The sequence below is a fragment of the Daucus carota genome, chromosome 5 (assembly GCF_001625215.2).
Source record: "Daucus carota subsp. sativus chromosome 5, DH1 v3.0, whole genome shotgun sequence".
NCBI classification, from domain to species: Eukaryota; Viridiplantae; Streptophyta; class Magnoliopsida; order Apiales; family Apiaceae; genus Daucus; species Daucus carota.
Window position 1 is genome coordinate 27945217 of NC_030385.2, and position 15312 is coordinate 27960528.

Genomic DNA, 15312 nt, shown 5'->3' on the forward strand with positions numbered 1-15312 from the left:
AGCCCATGTAGTTCTCGATTTAGGACTCTGAAGAGATAAGCTCTTATCCCCTCTAGTTTGAGATAAAACAGCCTTCTTTCAGTAGTTATCCAGAGGTATCCCACTCCAAGTAGGTCACTTGAAGCCTTCATCTTGCATAATTATCCGAATATTCTTGAATTATCTTCCCCGATTGTAATTATCTCCATAATGCACGTATTTATCTCCTAATTCGTAGATAAATAATAGCTGATACACTCCCAATATGCCTCCAATTCGTCCCCCTTGAAACAAGGAAGAAGAGTCCTGCTTGGAGTCTGCCTGCCATTCTGCCCAGGCGGCGGAAGCCCTGCCAGCGGCCTCCCCTAACTACAGCCCCGTAACTGCAAGCCAGGGTGCACTTAGCGGTAACCCCTAAAGCGCCTTCAGGTGCAACCCCATTCTGATGGCAGCCTTCATTATGCTTCCAATGCAAGTCCATATACCTCCTTGTACACCTTCAATGATTCACCCAGCTATGGTGAAACCCATTATCCTCAACCAAATGATTCCAATAAGCCCAAGTGAAGCCCAAATAATATGATGGGCTATAAAATAAGCCCAGGGAGATTTTATGGCACAACAACTACCCCCCGGTTCCTTAAAGTATTAAATACGAGAGGAACCTAAGACCGGTAACCCTCCATCAACCAGCTGCAAGCCCTTAAATTATGTCAGAGATTAATCGTAAATTATTCCTAAGCTTACGTGGGCCTAGCCCGGTGTAAGAAACAAGAAATAATTCAGACGTAATTCCCACACATAATTAAAAAACCAATCATATTAATTCAGTACAACCACCGAAAACCTTGAATATTTATTCCCAAAATAATAATAAAAATTATTTTCCACGAATATGTCCGAGCTTCCGCAATTTTATCCCACCTTTCTAGTTTCCCGCGTGTGCCATGTCAGTTTGTGATAAGGCTAATCCCAAAGATTTCGGGGTTTAATTTAAATTCAAATTGGTTTGAATTGCAACAGAAAATCCCTAATTAGGTGGTGCAGCCGTAGAGTCCTAGCCTGCCTCTACCTCTTCAGCCACCCACCTAGGCCTCGGGAAGCCCTGCGTCATCAAAGCCTTCTCCACGCCAAGCCAACCACGGCACGCCACCTGGCGCAGCTGTCCCCCACTTCCCACAGCTATATATACACTTACACACAGCCTTGTTTCACTTTTCTTTTATCTCTCAAACACTTCACTCCACCCTCTCTTTTCCGACCGAAGCACTTCCAGGCGCGCCTTACTCTTTCTCACCGGCGTTCACTTCTCCGTCTCCGTTTCCAACTTCCGACCAAAGGTATGCACTCCTCAAGCCTTCGTTTTTATTTTTCTTTTACATTTGCACCATGTCTGCACCTAAACATTTATATGATCCATGCCTGTTTGTCTCTTTTTCTCTTGACTGTTCACCTCGGTATGCGTGCACACACTCACACTCGCCTTGCTTGATGTTATTATGCTTGATTAAACTGCTAATTTGCTCTGCATGCCAGTATAGTTAAACATGTACACTCATCCTTTAAATATACACACACCACTGGTTTTAATTGACTCCAATTAGGCCCTGATTGTTTCCCAACTGGGTTATCGCCCTTGATGTTGTCGCATTACTTTGAGGCCATGATCGTAGCCCTAGATTGTAAACCCTTGGTTCCCAATTGCCTCCAGGGGAACCCCTCTTTCACAATCGAACCCCCTTTTTGTGCCCTTTATCTGCTGTGAATGTATTGTTTGCGTGATTTGCTTGCTACACTTGCTTAGCTGGTATCTTAGGGTTGTGATTGGGCGTTGATTGTTGCGGTTGAGATTAGGGTTAGGATTAGGTTTCTCGTTCCGGGTCCCTTGTTGGGCTTCCCGAAGAAGATGAACCGTCCTCCGTGGCCTGTGCCGCTTCCTATGAGGGATGTAGTTCCCGTATACTTTTAGGGCTCCAACTGAAGCCTTCCCATTCCTTCTTCGCACTCGCAGGGCTCCACCTTTGTAGCCCAGCCTTCAGCAGACCCTTTTTCCTCCTCCTTTTTTCCTTTCTTTCAACTCCTTCACATCTTGCTGTGTCCTTCCGTTAACCCGTCCTTTCCTCTTGTAGATGTCTCAAGGATCCATGTCCTCACACTCTTCTCAGTCTGCCACCAGCAAGGCTCCCGTTGTCGCGGTCGACACGGGATCCTCCTTTAGCCAGGACCTCCAGCCTGCCCGGCCCAGTTTAGGGGTTAGCTCCAGAACCCGCTCTAGGCGCAACTTGGTGGTGAAGGAGCTCAACTGGACCACCTCTGAGTCCAGTAAGGCGGATGGGACCTCGGGCCTCCCGCTGGACCCTGCTGCTGAAGCCCTCGAGGGGAGCCCCGAGGAGGCTGAGCAGGAGGCTGAAGCTTCCGTGGAGGTGATCGAGCCTCCAGCTGTAGTCCTGGCCTGCGAGCATATGGACTCCATCATGACTCCTGCTCGGCTGCAGTCCCTATTGGAGTCCTGCAACCCTGGCTGCACCTTGGGGATCCCGAAGCCAGGAGAAAGGTGTCACCGCTTTGACACCCTCAAGCCGCGCACTGGCTACCCCAAAGCCGTGCTTTCCGCCCAGTTCTTCAGGCTGGGTTTGTCTCTCCCCCTCCATCCTTTCATCCTGGAGGTCTTGGACTTCTATGAGGTCTCCCCCATGCATCTCACCCCCAACTCCTACCGAATGGCGGTCTGCCTCTACATCCTCTATGACATCCACCATGGGGTGAGGATGTCTGCCTTGGAGTTGGGCTGGTTCTTCCAGCTGAAACTTACCGGCAGGACCCCAGGGTTCTTCTACCTCACTGCCTGGAATACCCATCACAAGAAGGGCATCAAGGGCAACCGCCAGTCGATGTCGGACTGGCAGAAGCTCTTCCTTTACTGCTATGACTGTCCAGTCTACAGGAAGGACTTCAATCTCTCCCCCAGTAAGCCAGTTTTCCCTTTGTTCATTGTCTAGTTTAGCCCTTTAGGGTTCCCGTTTAGTTTCCTTATGCTTGTGTTTGTTGTAGACATGCCAGTGCAGACCCCTTTGGCGGGAGAGTCCCTTGAGAGGGCCAAGCACGTATTGGGGCTATCCACCGAGCTAGGTGATGGCTCCAGCCTGCTTACTCCAGAGAATCTGGAGAGGCTCGGTTTCTCCACTACGGTGGTAGATGCATCCCCCGTTGATGAGGGGGGTGCAGATGTGGAGGCGACGGGAAGCCCAGGTTTCCTCTTAGCTTGCACCCTTGAACTTATTTTCCTTATGTGATATTCGCTTTATAAATTTCATTCCTGCATGCTTTATAGTTTTCATGCCGTCTGCCATGCTTGCATCCTCCCGTATTTCTGTATATGTTTGGATATTATCTAATTGCTTCTCCTTGTTTCTTTCCACAGATATGGCTGCCAACATCCCCAGGTTTATCAAGCGTTCCACTAAGTACGAGGATCTGTTCGGGGAAGCCTCCGATTCTCAGGCTCCCCTTCCTGTCAAGCCACTTTCCCAGCTCCCTTCTCCTTCTCTGGAGCAGAAGAAGACCTCCTCCGGGGGTCGCAAGCGGGACCCCTCCAAGGCTGCCGAGGCGGGGTCTTCAGCTGAAGGCCGTACAAGCAAGAAGCCCAGGTTAACCCTGGCCCGCAGCTCTCCCGCTTCCTCCTCTTCTCAAAAGACTCAGCTCTTTCAGCGAATGCTCTCTGACCAGGTTCCCGAGGCTACCGTTCGGGAGTGGGACAGGCTTTCAATAGCCGAGGCCACCCATGACAAGGTGGTGGCCAACGCTAAGAGCTTGTTCCTCGATCTGAAGATGGGGGAGCATGTTGCTGACACAGCCCGGGTCAATGAGAAGATGAGGGCGGATTTGAAGCAGGCTAAGGCGGACCTGGCTTCCGCTGTCAAAGACAGAGATCTTGTGCGGAAGGCCAACCAGGAGCTGAAGGAGGCTGAAGCCAAAGCCCGTGAGGAGAGGAGGAAGGAGGACGCCGTGAGGCGTTCCTTGGAGGAGGAGACAGACGGCCTTGGGAAGATGGTGAAGAGGTTGGAGGGCCAGGTGAAGGAGTTGCAGGAGGCTGCAGTCGCCGCGAGGGCGACGAGGAAGGAGCGGGAGGCCGCCGTCTTCGAGGCAGGGGTTGCCGCAGGGGTCAAAGATTGCGTTAAGTCCGCCTATCGCTTCTTCCCCGACAATGATTGGGCCAAGCTGGGACCCGATGCTGCGGTGGCCTTAGAGGAAGCAAAGGCCGAGGACGAAGCTGGTCTGAATAAGGTCTTGGCGACCTCCCAGGGTCTCTCCGAGGACGGTGCCGAAAGGAGAACTGTAGCCGAAGACGAGCCGAAACCTGCAGAGTTAATTCCTGTAGGTCTTGAGGTGACGCCCCCGGAGGGGGTTCCGGCTGCAGCTCCTGCAGTAACCCAGGCTTCCAAGGATCCTCCTGCTGGCGATGAAAAGGATTCCTCCTCTCCCGTTGCTCCTTGATCTCCCCTCCCCCTTTTTAATCAACTTTTAACTACGAATTGTGAATTTGTGCGTGGCGCTTGTCGTCACGAATTGAATATTTTTTTGGATGAGGGTGCGGGCACCTCCGAATGCTCCGCAAGACATTTTTAATGCTACAAGGGCCTCCCCCTGTTGGTGTGGGGAGGAATTTTCCTTGTAGTTTATCTTTTATGTAATTGCTTTCACTTCTTCATTTCTTGCCTTGTATGCCTTTGTTGTATTTCCTTGGATATTTTTGTGTTGGTCGCCTAACTCTTCATGCAGGTAGAAAGAACGAATATAGGGGATAGCCCTTTGGTCGAAAGCGTACGCATTGTTTGCTTTCTGGGGGGTTATGACCCTTGGGACCTTGTTCTTCAAGGTCGTTTCCTTCTTTGTGGATGAATGTTGATGTATACGTTTGTGTTAACTCCCCAATAGCGTATGTAAAAGCACTTAGTCTTTCCTTGTAATAATCCATTTAAGCACAGTTGAATCTGATCCCACATGTGTGAGAATCTAGGGACACCATCGGACGTAAGCCTTAAGATGACCCCTAGGCGTAAGCCTTTAGAGTAGTCTCCAAGTATAAGTTCTGAGATAATTTGACGAAGTGAGCTTTCTAGTAATTCCACCAAGTTAGCCTTGTGAGCCTGGATAGGCTTTAAACTCGAAAGCCTCGATAAGCCTTCGACCTTGGGAGCCTCGACGGGCTTTAAACCTTGAAGGGCTACCGTAAGCCCAAAACCATGAAAGCTTGAAAAGCTTTAGCCTTGAAAGCCTTGATAGGCTTGAAACCTTGAAAGCTTGAAAAGATTTAGCCTTGAAAGCCTTGATAGGCTTGAAACCTTGAAAGCTTGAAAAGCTTTAGCCTTGAAAGCCTTGATAGGCTTGAAACCTTGAAAGCTTGAAAAGCTTTAGCCTTGAAAGCCTTGATAGGCTTGAAACCTTGAAAGCTTGAAAAGCTTTCCTTCCCACCGGTGCAGCCAAGTTATCAAGTTGTGTTCACGATTTTTAGTGTTTTCGATTCCCAAATTTATTTAAATTTTAAGCCAAATGAATAATGTTAATGATACGCCTACTACCCTCCGAGTTTTTTAGCATAATTTTAATTATGGTGGAGAACTAGATGCAATTGAAGCCCTAAATAATTTTTAAAGCATACATCATGGTAAGCAAGCAAGCATATACAACATTTTCGTAACGGAAAGCTGCGAAATTTTATTGAATCACATGGTAAAAATTGACATAGCATAATATTGGGGGGTGTAACGTCACTACCCTCCGAGCGTCCTAGCAAATAAAGCAAATAGTAGCCTGATAATTCTCCTAAAAGCATAGCGATTACAACTAATAAATCGCCTTTATTTCTTGACCCTTAAGCCGAAGCCTACAGAAATACTACCCGGGTGAAGCTACTGGTAATACCTCTTTAAGTGTTGGGCGTTCCATGCCCGTGGTATGAGTCTTCCATCCATGTTTGTGAGGTGATAGGTACCTTCCCAAAGCACCGTTTTGATGATATATGGGCCTTCCCATTTTGCACCGAAGGCTCCATGGGCGGGAACCCTCAGGTTAGGCATCATTTTTCTGAGAACCAGGTCTCCCGTTTTGAGGGGTCGAGCCCTTACTTTCTTATCAAAATATTTACGGGTCCTCTGTTGATATGCAGCAAGTTTCAACTGAGCCGTATCTCGTACTTCTTCAATAAGATCTAAGTAGAGCCTGTGGTTGACTTCATTATTCTCAGGGTCGTAGTTATCCCTTCGAAAAGATCCTGCTCCAACTTCTACGGGAACCATGGCTTCACACCCGTATGTTAGGGTGAACGGGGTTTCGCCGGTGGTAGACCTTGGAGTGGTATTGTAAGACCACAACACCATGGGAAGTTCCTCCGGCCAGCATCCCTTTTTCTCTTCTAGTTTGGCTTTCAGGGTGTGCTTAATAATTTTGTTTACGGCCTCCGTTTGACCGTTGCTCTGAGGGTGGCACACCGCGGAGAAGCCTTTCTTTATGCCAAGGTTTTCACAGAAATTCATCATTTCATTGCTGTCAAACTGTTTCCCATTGTCTGATATGAGCTTGTAGGGAACCCCGTATCGACAGACGATCGCGCGATAAACGAAGTCTACCAACTTCCTTGCAGTGATGGAAGCTAGGGGTTCAGCTTCAGCCCATTTAGTAAAGTAATCTACAGCCACGACTGCATATTTCACCCCTCCTTTCCCTTTTGGTAATTCACCAATCAGATCTATACCCCAAACAGCAAACGGCCAGGGGCTTGTCAGGGTCTTCAGGGGTACCGCGGGGCTCTTGTTTGTATTAGAGAACCTTTGGCAACTGTCACAGGCCTTGGCGAAGGCATGAGCATCCTTGTGGAGGGTAGGCCAGTAGTAGCCTTGACGGAGGATTTTGTCAGCGAGGGAGGCACCCCCCGAGTGATTCCCACAGATTCCTTCATGCACCTCGCGCATAATGTATTCACATCTTACCCCAGCAACACACCTGAGGAGGGGCCGATTGAATCCCCTTTTGTAAAGGATTCCATCATAAATTACATACTGGGCTGCCTTGTACCTCAATTTCCTGGCCTCATCCTTGTCTGTAGGCAGGGTTCCGTTGGCTATGTATTCATGGATTGGGGTTGTCCAGAGGTTAGTCTCATCAGCTTCAACATCCATGACTTCAATCTTGGGGATGCTAGGCTGATACTGGATTTCGAGGGGGATCACCCCGAGCATGTGTGCATCCCTCTGAGAGCCTAATTTGGCTAAGGCATCGGCATCTGCATTCTCAGATCTTGGTATTTGCTCTAGCTTGATTTCCCTGAATTTCCCAATTAGTTCCTGGGCATACCGCATATAAAGATCGGTGCGGGGACCCCTAGCTTGGAAGCCTCCTCGGATGTGCCAGACTACCAACATAGAATCACTATAAACATTCATATTTTCCACTCTCATCTCCAAGGCCAGCTTCAGGCCAGCTATTAGGGCTTCATACTCCGCGTCGTTGTTAGTGGCTTTAAAGTCGAAATGAATGGAGCTTTGCAGCTTATGGCCTTCCGGACTGACTAAGACAATGCCAGCCCCGGCCCCATTTCCATTTACAGCCCCATCGACGTACAGGTTCCACCAAGGGGAACAATTCTCAGGTATGGCTATTGGAGACTGGGGTTCAGGTATGCATTCCATCCCTTCGACTTCAAAAGTGGGTGGAAATTCCAAGATGAAGTCAGCTAGCGCTTGCCCCTTTATAGCGGTTCTTGGCCTGTATTCTATGTCAAACTGGCCTAGCTCGACTGCCCATTTCATGATTCTTCCAGAGGCTTCCGGCTTGTGCAAGACCTGTCTGAGAGGGAGGGATGTTCGTACTTCAACCTTGTGAGCCTGAAAGTAAGGCCTTAATTTGCGGGAAGCCAAAATTAGTGCGTAGGCTAACTTCTCCATGTTTGAGTAGCGGGTTTCAGCATCAAGTAATCTCTTGCTCACATAGTATACTGGCTGTTGGGCTTGCTCTTCCTCCTTGATCAGGACAGCGCTAATTGAGAACTCGGAAACCCCTAGGTAAAGGACCAAGGCTTCACCCTCCGTTGGTTTGGCCAACAGTGGCGGGCTTCCAAGTTGCTCCTTCAGCTTCAGGAAAGCAGCCTCACATTCTGTCGTCCATTCAAATTTTTGCCCCTTTTTTATGGCTGCAAAAAATTCTCTACATTTATCTGAGGATTTTGAGATGAACCGGTTTAGGGCGGCAACCCGGCCTGTAAGGCATTGCACCTCTTTTACGTTCCTAGGCGACCTCATTTCAATTAAGGCCTTGATCTTTGCGGGGTTAGCTTCGATTCCCCTGTGATTGACAATGAAGCCCAAGAACTTGCCGGATTCAACTCCGAATACGCATTTTTGGGGATTCAACTTCATCCTGTAATCCCTCAGTATGTCGAACATTTCTGATAAGTGTGTAACATGATCGTAAGCTTCCTTTGATTTTACTAACATGTCATCCACGTACACTTCCATCGTTCTTCCAATCTGATCTTTAAACATCTTATTGACCAGCCTTTGATATGTAGCCCCAGCATTTAGTAAACGAAACGGCATGCCTATATAGCAATAAAGCCCCCTGTCAGTGATGAAGGAGGTGTGTTCCTGATCTGGCTCGAACATGGGGATCTGATTGTAGCCCGAGTAGGCGTCCATGAAGCTTAACAGTGCATGCCCCGCAGTGGAATCCACCAATTGGTCAATTCGAGGGAGCGGGAAGCTGTCCTTCGGGCAAGCCTTGTTTAGATCAATAAAGTCTATGCAAGTTCTCCACTTTCCGTTAGGTTTCTTCACCAACACTGGGTTTGCTAGCCATGTGGGGTAAAAAGCTTCTTTCACTAGGCCTGCCTTCAGTAGTCGGTCTACCTCTTCTTGAAGAGCGGCAGCCCTTTCCCCACTAATTGGTCTTCTCTTCTGTCTGACTCCCTTCCTGTCTGGGTCAATATTGAGGTGGTGGCACATGACTTCTGGGTGAATCCCGATCATATCCGAATGGTTCCAAGCGAAGACGTCCAGATTATTCTTTAAGAATGCGGTCAGGGTTTCCCTTAGGTCCGGCCCCAATTGCTCCCCAATTTTTAGTTCTTTAGTGGGGTCGGACTCATCCACCAAGATGGACAGGGTATCCCCAGCTGCTCCAGTCTTCACCTGGGTTTCCGGCATCCTTGGGTCGAGGTCGATCTCAACGGTTACCTCTTTGTTGCCACCCTCTTGGGGTTGCGTACCCAGGATTTCATGGACGGGAAGCCGTGTTCGGTTTCCGAGTTGATAGGTTACCATAGCACTATTGAAGTCACAAGGTGCCTCGCACTCATTTTCTTGCTTTTTATTTTGGGGCTGCTTCTGACCATCCCCTTCAAAGTCACTGTCAGTAACATCTTCCACAATCCCTTCGACCAGGGTTTCAGCTGTATCAATGTTTTTCACTGGGAGTGCATCCGTGGATGCAAGCCCTTCACGCACGGCATGCGAGGCTTCTAGATAAGGGTCTTCCCCCGGATGTTGCACGATAATTACCATGTTGCAGGTTGCTTTCACAAACTTTATTAAAACCCTTCCCTGAGCCTTGGTTTCGGGTTTCTCTTCTATATCCACTTGCCTGTAACAGCTTTCCGGGATGTCTTCATCCATTTGTTGGGCTTCTTTACAGGCTTTTACTGCGGCCCTCAAAGCCTTGCTGTAGCATTCCCTGGAGTCAGCTTGACATCCCCGTACACATCCTACCCCATTGGGGGTTGGGAACTTCATTGATAAGTGGTAGATTGAGGTCACGATTCGCATATCCCTTAAGATGGGTCTGCCCAGGATCCCGTTATAGGAGATGTCTTCATTGACTATCATGAACTCCGCAACCTGAGTGGCAGCCCGGGGTTCCACTCCAAGGGTGATCGGGAGTCTTACCCTTCCAACAATCTGGACAGCATTCCCCGTGAAACCATACAACTCATTATAGCAAGCCATCATATCTTTATCCGCCATTTTCATTCTTTGGTACGCACTGTAGGCCAAGATATTGACAGAGCTTCCGTTATCGACAAGAAGCCTGTGTACATTGACATTTCCGATCACGGCTGTTACCACCAGGGCGTCGCTATGAGGATGGTGTACCGCACGCGCATCCCCCTCAGTGAAGGTAATGTCCATGGTCTCCCCTTTGAACATTTTGGGAGGCCTTTCAGACAGATGGCACACATTGGTTAAGGGCGGCCCTCGGGCTTCCCGTACATATCTCTTCATAGCACTGCGTCCCTGGCCTCCCACGAAGGGTCCTCCGATGATCATTCGTACACTACCAGCCCGGGTGTTACGGTTGGCTTCTTGGTCATTTGCCCTTTCAGCTTTCTTTTCCTTATATTTCTTAGCCTCTTGGGCTACAAACTCCGTCAGGTATCCTGTTCTGATAAGATCCTCTATGTGGTCTTTAAGATGAACACATTCCGCTGTGTCATGTCCGTTCAAATCGTGGAAAGCACAATATTTTCCCTGATCTTTCTTTCCAGGGGGTCCACTTCGAAAGGGCTTCCGGAAGAGTCTCGCCTTGTCTCCGACCTCAAAAATGTGATCTATAGAAGCTGTAAGTGGTGTGTATTCGTGGTACCTTGCTTCTCTTGTCTTCCTCGTTGTCAACCTTGACTTGTCGAAGCCCTGCGTGCTGGTCGTGTTCACGGTAGGGATTTTTCACCAGCAGACCTTACGTAGGGATTCCTCTTGTAGGTGTTCCTCCTATCTGGGCTGTAAGACCTATCCCTCTTGTTTTTCCAGCTGCTACGGCTTTCGGACTTTGACTCCTTCTTCAACTTAGCTAGGGATTCCTCGATCACCTTATGGGGTTCAGCCCTAGCAAAGAAGTCAGCTAGGGTTTCAGGCTCCCGCCCTTGCAGCTCCTTCCAAAAGTCTGTTCCAGGCCTTACCCCCGCTATCAAGAAGTTCTTCAGGGTTTCCTTTGAAGTCGGCCTAACCCGGGGTACCTCTGCGTTGAAGCGCTTGAAATACTCTCTCAATGTCTCATGTTCCTTTTGCTTAATATTAGCCAGAGTGTTGGCAGGTGGGGCGTAAGTGACGGAAGCCCTGAATTGTCCCACAAACAGTTCGCACATTTTCCTCCAAGAGCTGATGGAATCAGCGGGAAGCCTCTTGAACCAGTGATGAGCGTCATCCCTGAGGGTTGCAGCCAACAAGCGACATTTTGTGAGGTCTGGAATTTGGTAGACCTCCATCTCAGTGTCAAACCGGCTAAGATACTCCACGGGATCCGTGGTTCCGTTAAATCGCAGGTCGCCAACCCCCCTGTAGATACGAGGTAGGGGTGACTCCCTAACCTTCTTAGTAAAGGGTGACTTTACGGTAAGCTCGGGTTTCGACTTCTTATCGGCTTTCACCTTCTTTAGGGCTTCCAGCAGTTCTTCCATCTTGCATTTATCATCCCCATCATCAAGTGCAACCTCATAGTCATCATCCAGGGGCTGATCTTTCTTTTTGCTTACTTCATTATCATTGTGCGACCCTGAGCTTTCCTCATCGTCATGAATGGAGATAACCTTTGACGGCCTTTGGTTTTTATCCTTTGACCGAGCTTCAGACACGGGCTTCTCATGTCTCTGATTGGAAGGAGCCCTATGTTGCGAGCCTTCAGGTCCATCCCCGTTAGGGGCCTTGTTGCCAAGCCTGTGCCGCAAGTCTTGCTCGGTCAGTTTTCTCCCAAGGCGGTCGAACACACTAGCAGCCTGCGAGTGTTCTCTATCATCCATTTCGGGGTTAGCTTCTTTCTCAGGATTGCCGCCTTCTTTCCTGCCGCCTTCTACACCGAAATCTAGCTTGGTGGGAGTCACCTTGCTAGCTTTTTTCGACCTTGCTGACTTTCTTTTCAAGGAGGCAATCCTCCTACTCATTCTCTTCATTTTTGCCTTCATCTCCTCGCAGGTTAGTTCCCCGCTTGGAACATCACTTTCATCCTGCGTAGCGCCTTCCGGCGTCTTGGGGTTTTCAATGTTTTCGGGAATTTCTGACATCTCTCCTCTCTAAGATCAGTAATGCCCTCCTTCTAGCGCCAAAAAGTGTTGTGAGAGGAATTGGTACAACACCCCCAGAACCGTGTAGCACAATTATAGGGACATCTGTTAGACTACGAAAATCACGGCTAGCTCTTAGGGGCTACCGTTAGCACAAACTAAGAAAAACAAATGAGAAACAAATGTGTTTAAGGGCTGAGCTTGCAAAGAACCAAACAACAAGGCCGGAAGTATGGAATTCCGCCCTGCGATTGCCCGGAAATATATGTCACAAAGGTTACACGTGCCTCTCTTTAGAGTGTAGAACTCGTGAAAATGATCCAAGTCCCTTTGCAAGGTGCCTACATACCCTATATTTATAGGGATCAAGCCCATGTAGTTCTCGATTTAGGACTCTGAAGAGATAAGCTCTTATCCCCTCTAGTTTGAGATAAAACAGCCTTCTTTCAGTAGTTATCCAGAGGTATCCCACTCCAAGTAGGTCACTTGAAGCCTTCATCTTGCATAATTATCCGAATATTCTTGAATTATCTTCCCCGATTGTAATTATCTCCATAATGCACGTATTTATCTCCTAATTCGTAGATAAATAATAGCTGATACACTCCAAATATGCCTCCAATTCGTCCCCCTTGAAACAAGGAAGAAGAGTCCTGCTTGGAGTCTGCCTGCCATTCTGCCCAGGCGGCGGAAGCCCTGCCAGCGGCCTCCCCTAACTACAGCCCCGTAACTGCAAGCCAGGGTGCACTTAGCGGTAACCCCTAAAGCGCCTTCAGGTGCAACCCCATTCTGATGGCAGCCTTCATTATGCTTCCAATGCAAGTCCATATACCTCCTTGTACACCTTCAATGATTCACCCAGCTATGGTGAAACCCATTATCCTCAACCAAATGATTCCAATAAGCCCAAGTGAAGCCCAAATAATATGATGGGCTATAAAATAAGCCCAGGGAGATTTTATGGCACAACAAAATCATTTAAATATAAAAGAAGAAGATTTAGGAGATATAAAAATACTCCTGAAAATAGGAAAAGATTTAAATACAAAAGAAAGTTTAGAAAAAAGAGATATACCAAACCTTTACAAGGTAATAGTAAAACAAAAATAACAGATTGTAAATGCTGGAATTGTAATGAAAAAGGACATTATGCTAATAAATGTTCAAAGTTAAAACAAAATGGAGTAAAATATATAGATAGTATGGATTTTATAATGAAATTAGAATATATAAAAGAAGACAATGATAATGACTGGTACAACGATGAAATATTTTATATTAGTGAAACAGAGCCTGAAGAAATAAATTATATAGAAGAAAATAATACTAGTAGTGATGAACTATTTGAAACAGAATAAGATGGTAGCTATATATGTCGAAGCAGATGTAGAATATAAGCCTTCAAAATATATAAAACAAAAGATGTTTATAGATAGTGGAGCAGATATTTGTTTAGCTAAAAAAGAGGTTTTTATTCAACATAAATGGAAAAGAACAAAAACACATAGGATTAGAGTAACATGATTTAATGAACATATGAAAGAGTTAGATATAATAGCAGAAAATGTAAAGTTTATACTAGATAAAACCAGGTTTAAATTACCTATAGTTTATCAGGAAAATAATATGAAGCAACAAATGATACTAGGAAATAATTTTTTAGATTCTTTTAAAACCCAAGTAATAAAACAAGAAACAATAAGTCTATTAGCTCCATGTGGAAAATGGATAGTACTAAAAAGAATAGTACCTGTAAAATCATTTAGTATTAATAATATAAGAACTGAACGACAAACAAATCTAGAACTATTGAAACAAAAGTATCTAGAAGCATTAAAAATAAATTTTGGAGAGCATCCAATGAAATTATGGGAGAAGGAAAAAATATATGCCGAGATAAAATTAATAGATCCCAATGAGATAATAAGGAACCGACCAATTAGATATAGTCCAACAGATCAGAAGGAATTAGAAATTCAAATAAAGGAACTGTTAACTTTAGGACTAATAAAGGAAAGCAAAAGCCCACATAGTAGCCCAGCTTTTTTGGTAAGAAATCATAATGAAACAAAAAGAGGAAAAGTTAGAATGGTAATTGATTATAGGGAATTAAATAAAAAGACAATATTTGATGGATATTTCCTACCATACAAAAGGAATTTAATTAATAAAACAAGTAATAAAAGATGGTTTAGTAAATTTGATTGTAAGAGTGGATATTGGCAGATCAAATTGACGGAAGAATCCAGATGCTTAACTGCATTCAGTGTACCACAAGGACATTATGAATGGATGGTATTACCTTTTGGATTAAGAACAGCCCCTCAAATATTTCAGAGAAGAATGGATAAAATATATAGAGAAATGAATGATTTTTGTTTAGTATATATAGATGATATATTAATATTTAGTGATAGTCTAACAAATCATATAAAACATCTAGAAGCTTTTATTCAAACTATTAGGAAACATGGAATTCTATTATCAGAAAGGAAATCAGAAATATTTAAAAATAAAATAGAATATTTAGGATATATTATAGATTCCGAAGGAGTCCAGTTACAAGATCATATATCAACAAAAATAAAAAATTGTAAAGAAACATTAGAAAATAAGAAAGAAGTACAACAGTTTCTTGGAATAATAAATTATGCTTCAGACTATATAAAGGACTTACCAAAACTAAGAAAACCCCTTCAAGATTTAATAAAGAAAAATAAAATCTTTGAATGGACTGAGGAACATACTAATACTATAAAATTATTAAAAACTAAAGTAGAAAATTTGCCAAAACTAAGACTACCCAAAGATACTGACCAATTAGAATTATTTACAGATGCTAGTGATATAGGATGGGGAGCAGTATTAGTAGCTTTTGAAAAAGATGATATTGATAAAGAAAACCCTTTAATATGTCACTACTAGAAAAAAGGGCTTAGACATCGGCTAAAAACCGATGTCTATTAAAAACAGGACTGATGTCTTCGCATGTGATGTAAAAGGTAGGGGTCTTAGACATCGGTTTTTAACTGATGTCTACCCCCACCTTTCACAACGGTTTTTGACCGATGTATATTTACCTAATTTACATTAGCTGCTCTCAAATGACTGATGTCTATGTTTGTCTTTTACATCAGTTTCTCAATATAACTGTAATCTTTTTTCATATTTGACATCAGTTTTTTTAACAAATGTAACAATTAAAATGTCAAAACAAATCAACAATTAAAATTTCAAATCAACAACTATCGCCAATAGCTACACCAAACATATTTGCATTCAATCCACCA

General features: G+C 45.4%; 1 protein-coding gene across 1 annotated transcript; it reads left to right on the forward strand.

The window, feature by feature from the left end:
• The first annotated feature begins 2108 nt into the window (after positions 1 to 2108).
• Positions 2109 to 4473, forward strand: LOC135152839 (uncharacterized). The gene is made up of 2 exons (XM_064093958.1): positions 2109 to 2433; positions 3401 to 4473. Exons 1-2 carry the CDS (start codon positions 2109 to 2111, stop codon positions 4471 to 4473), a joined length of 1398 nt encoding a protein of 465 aa, XP_063950028.1.
• Positions 4474 to 15312: the final 10839 nt, after the last annotated feature.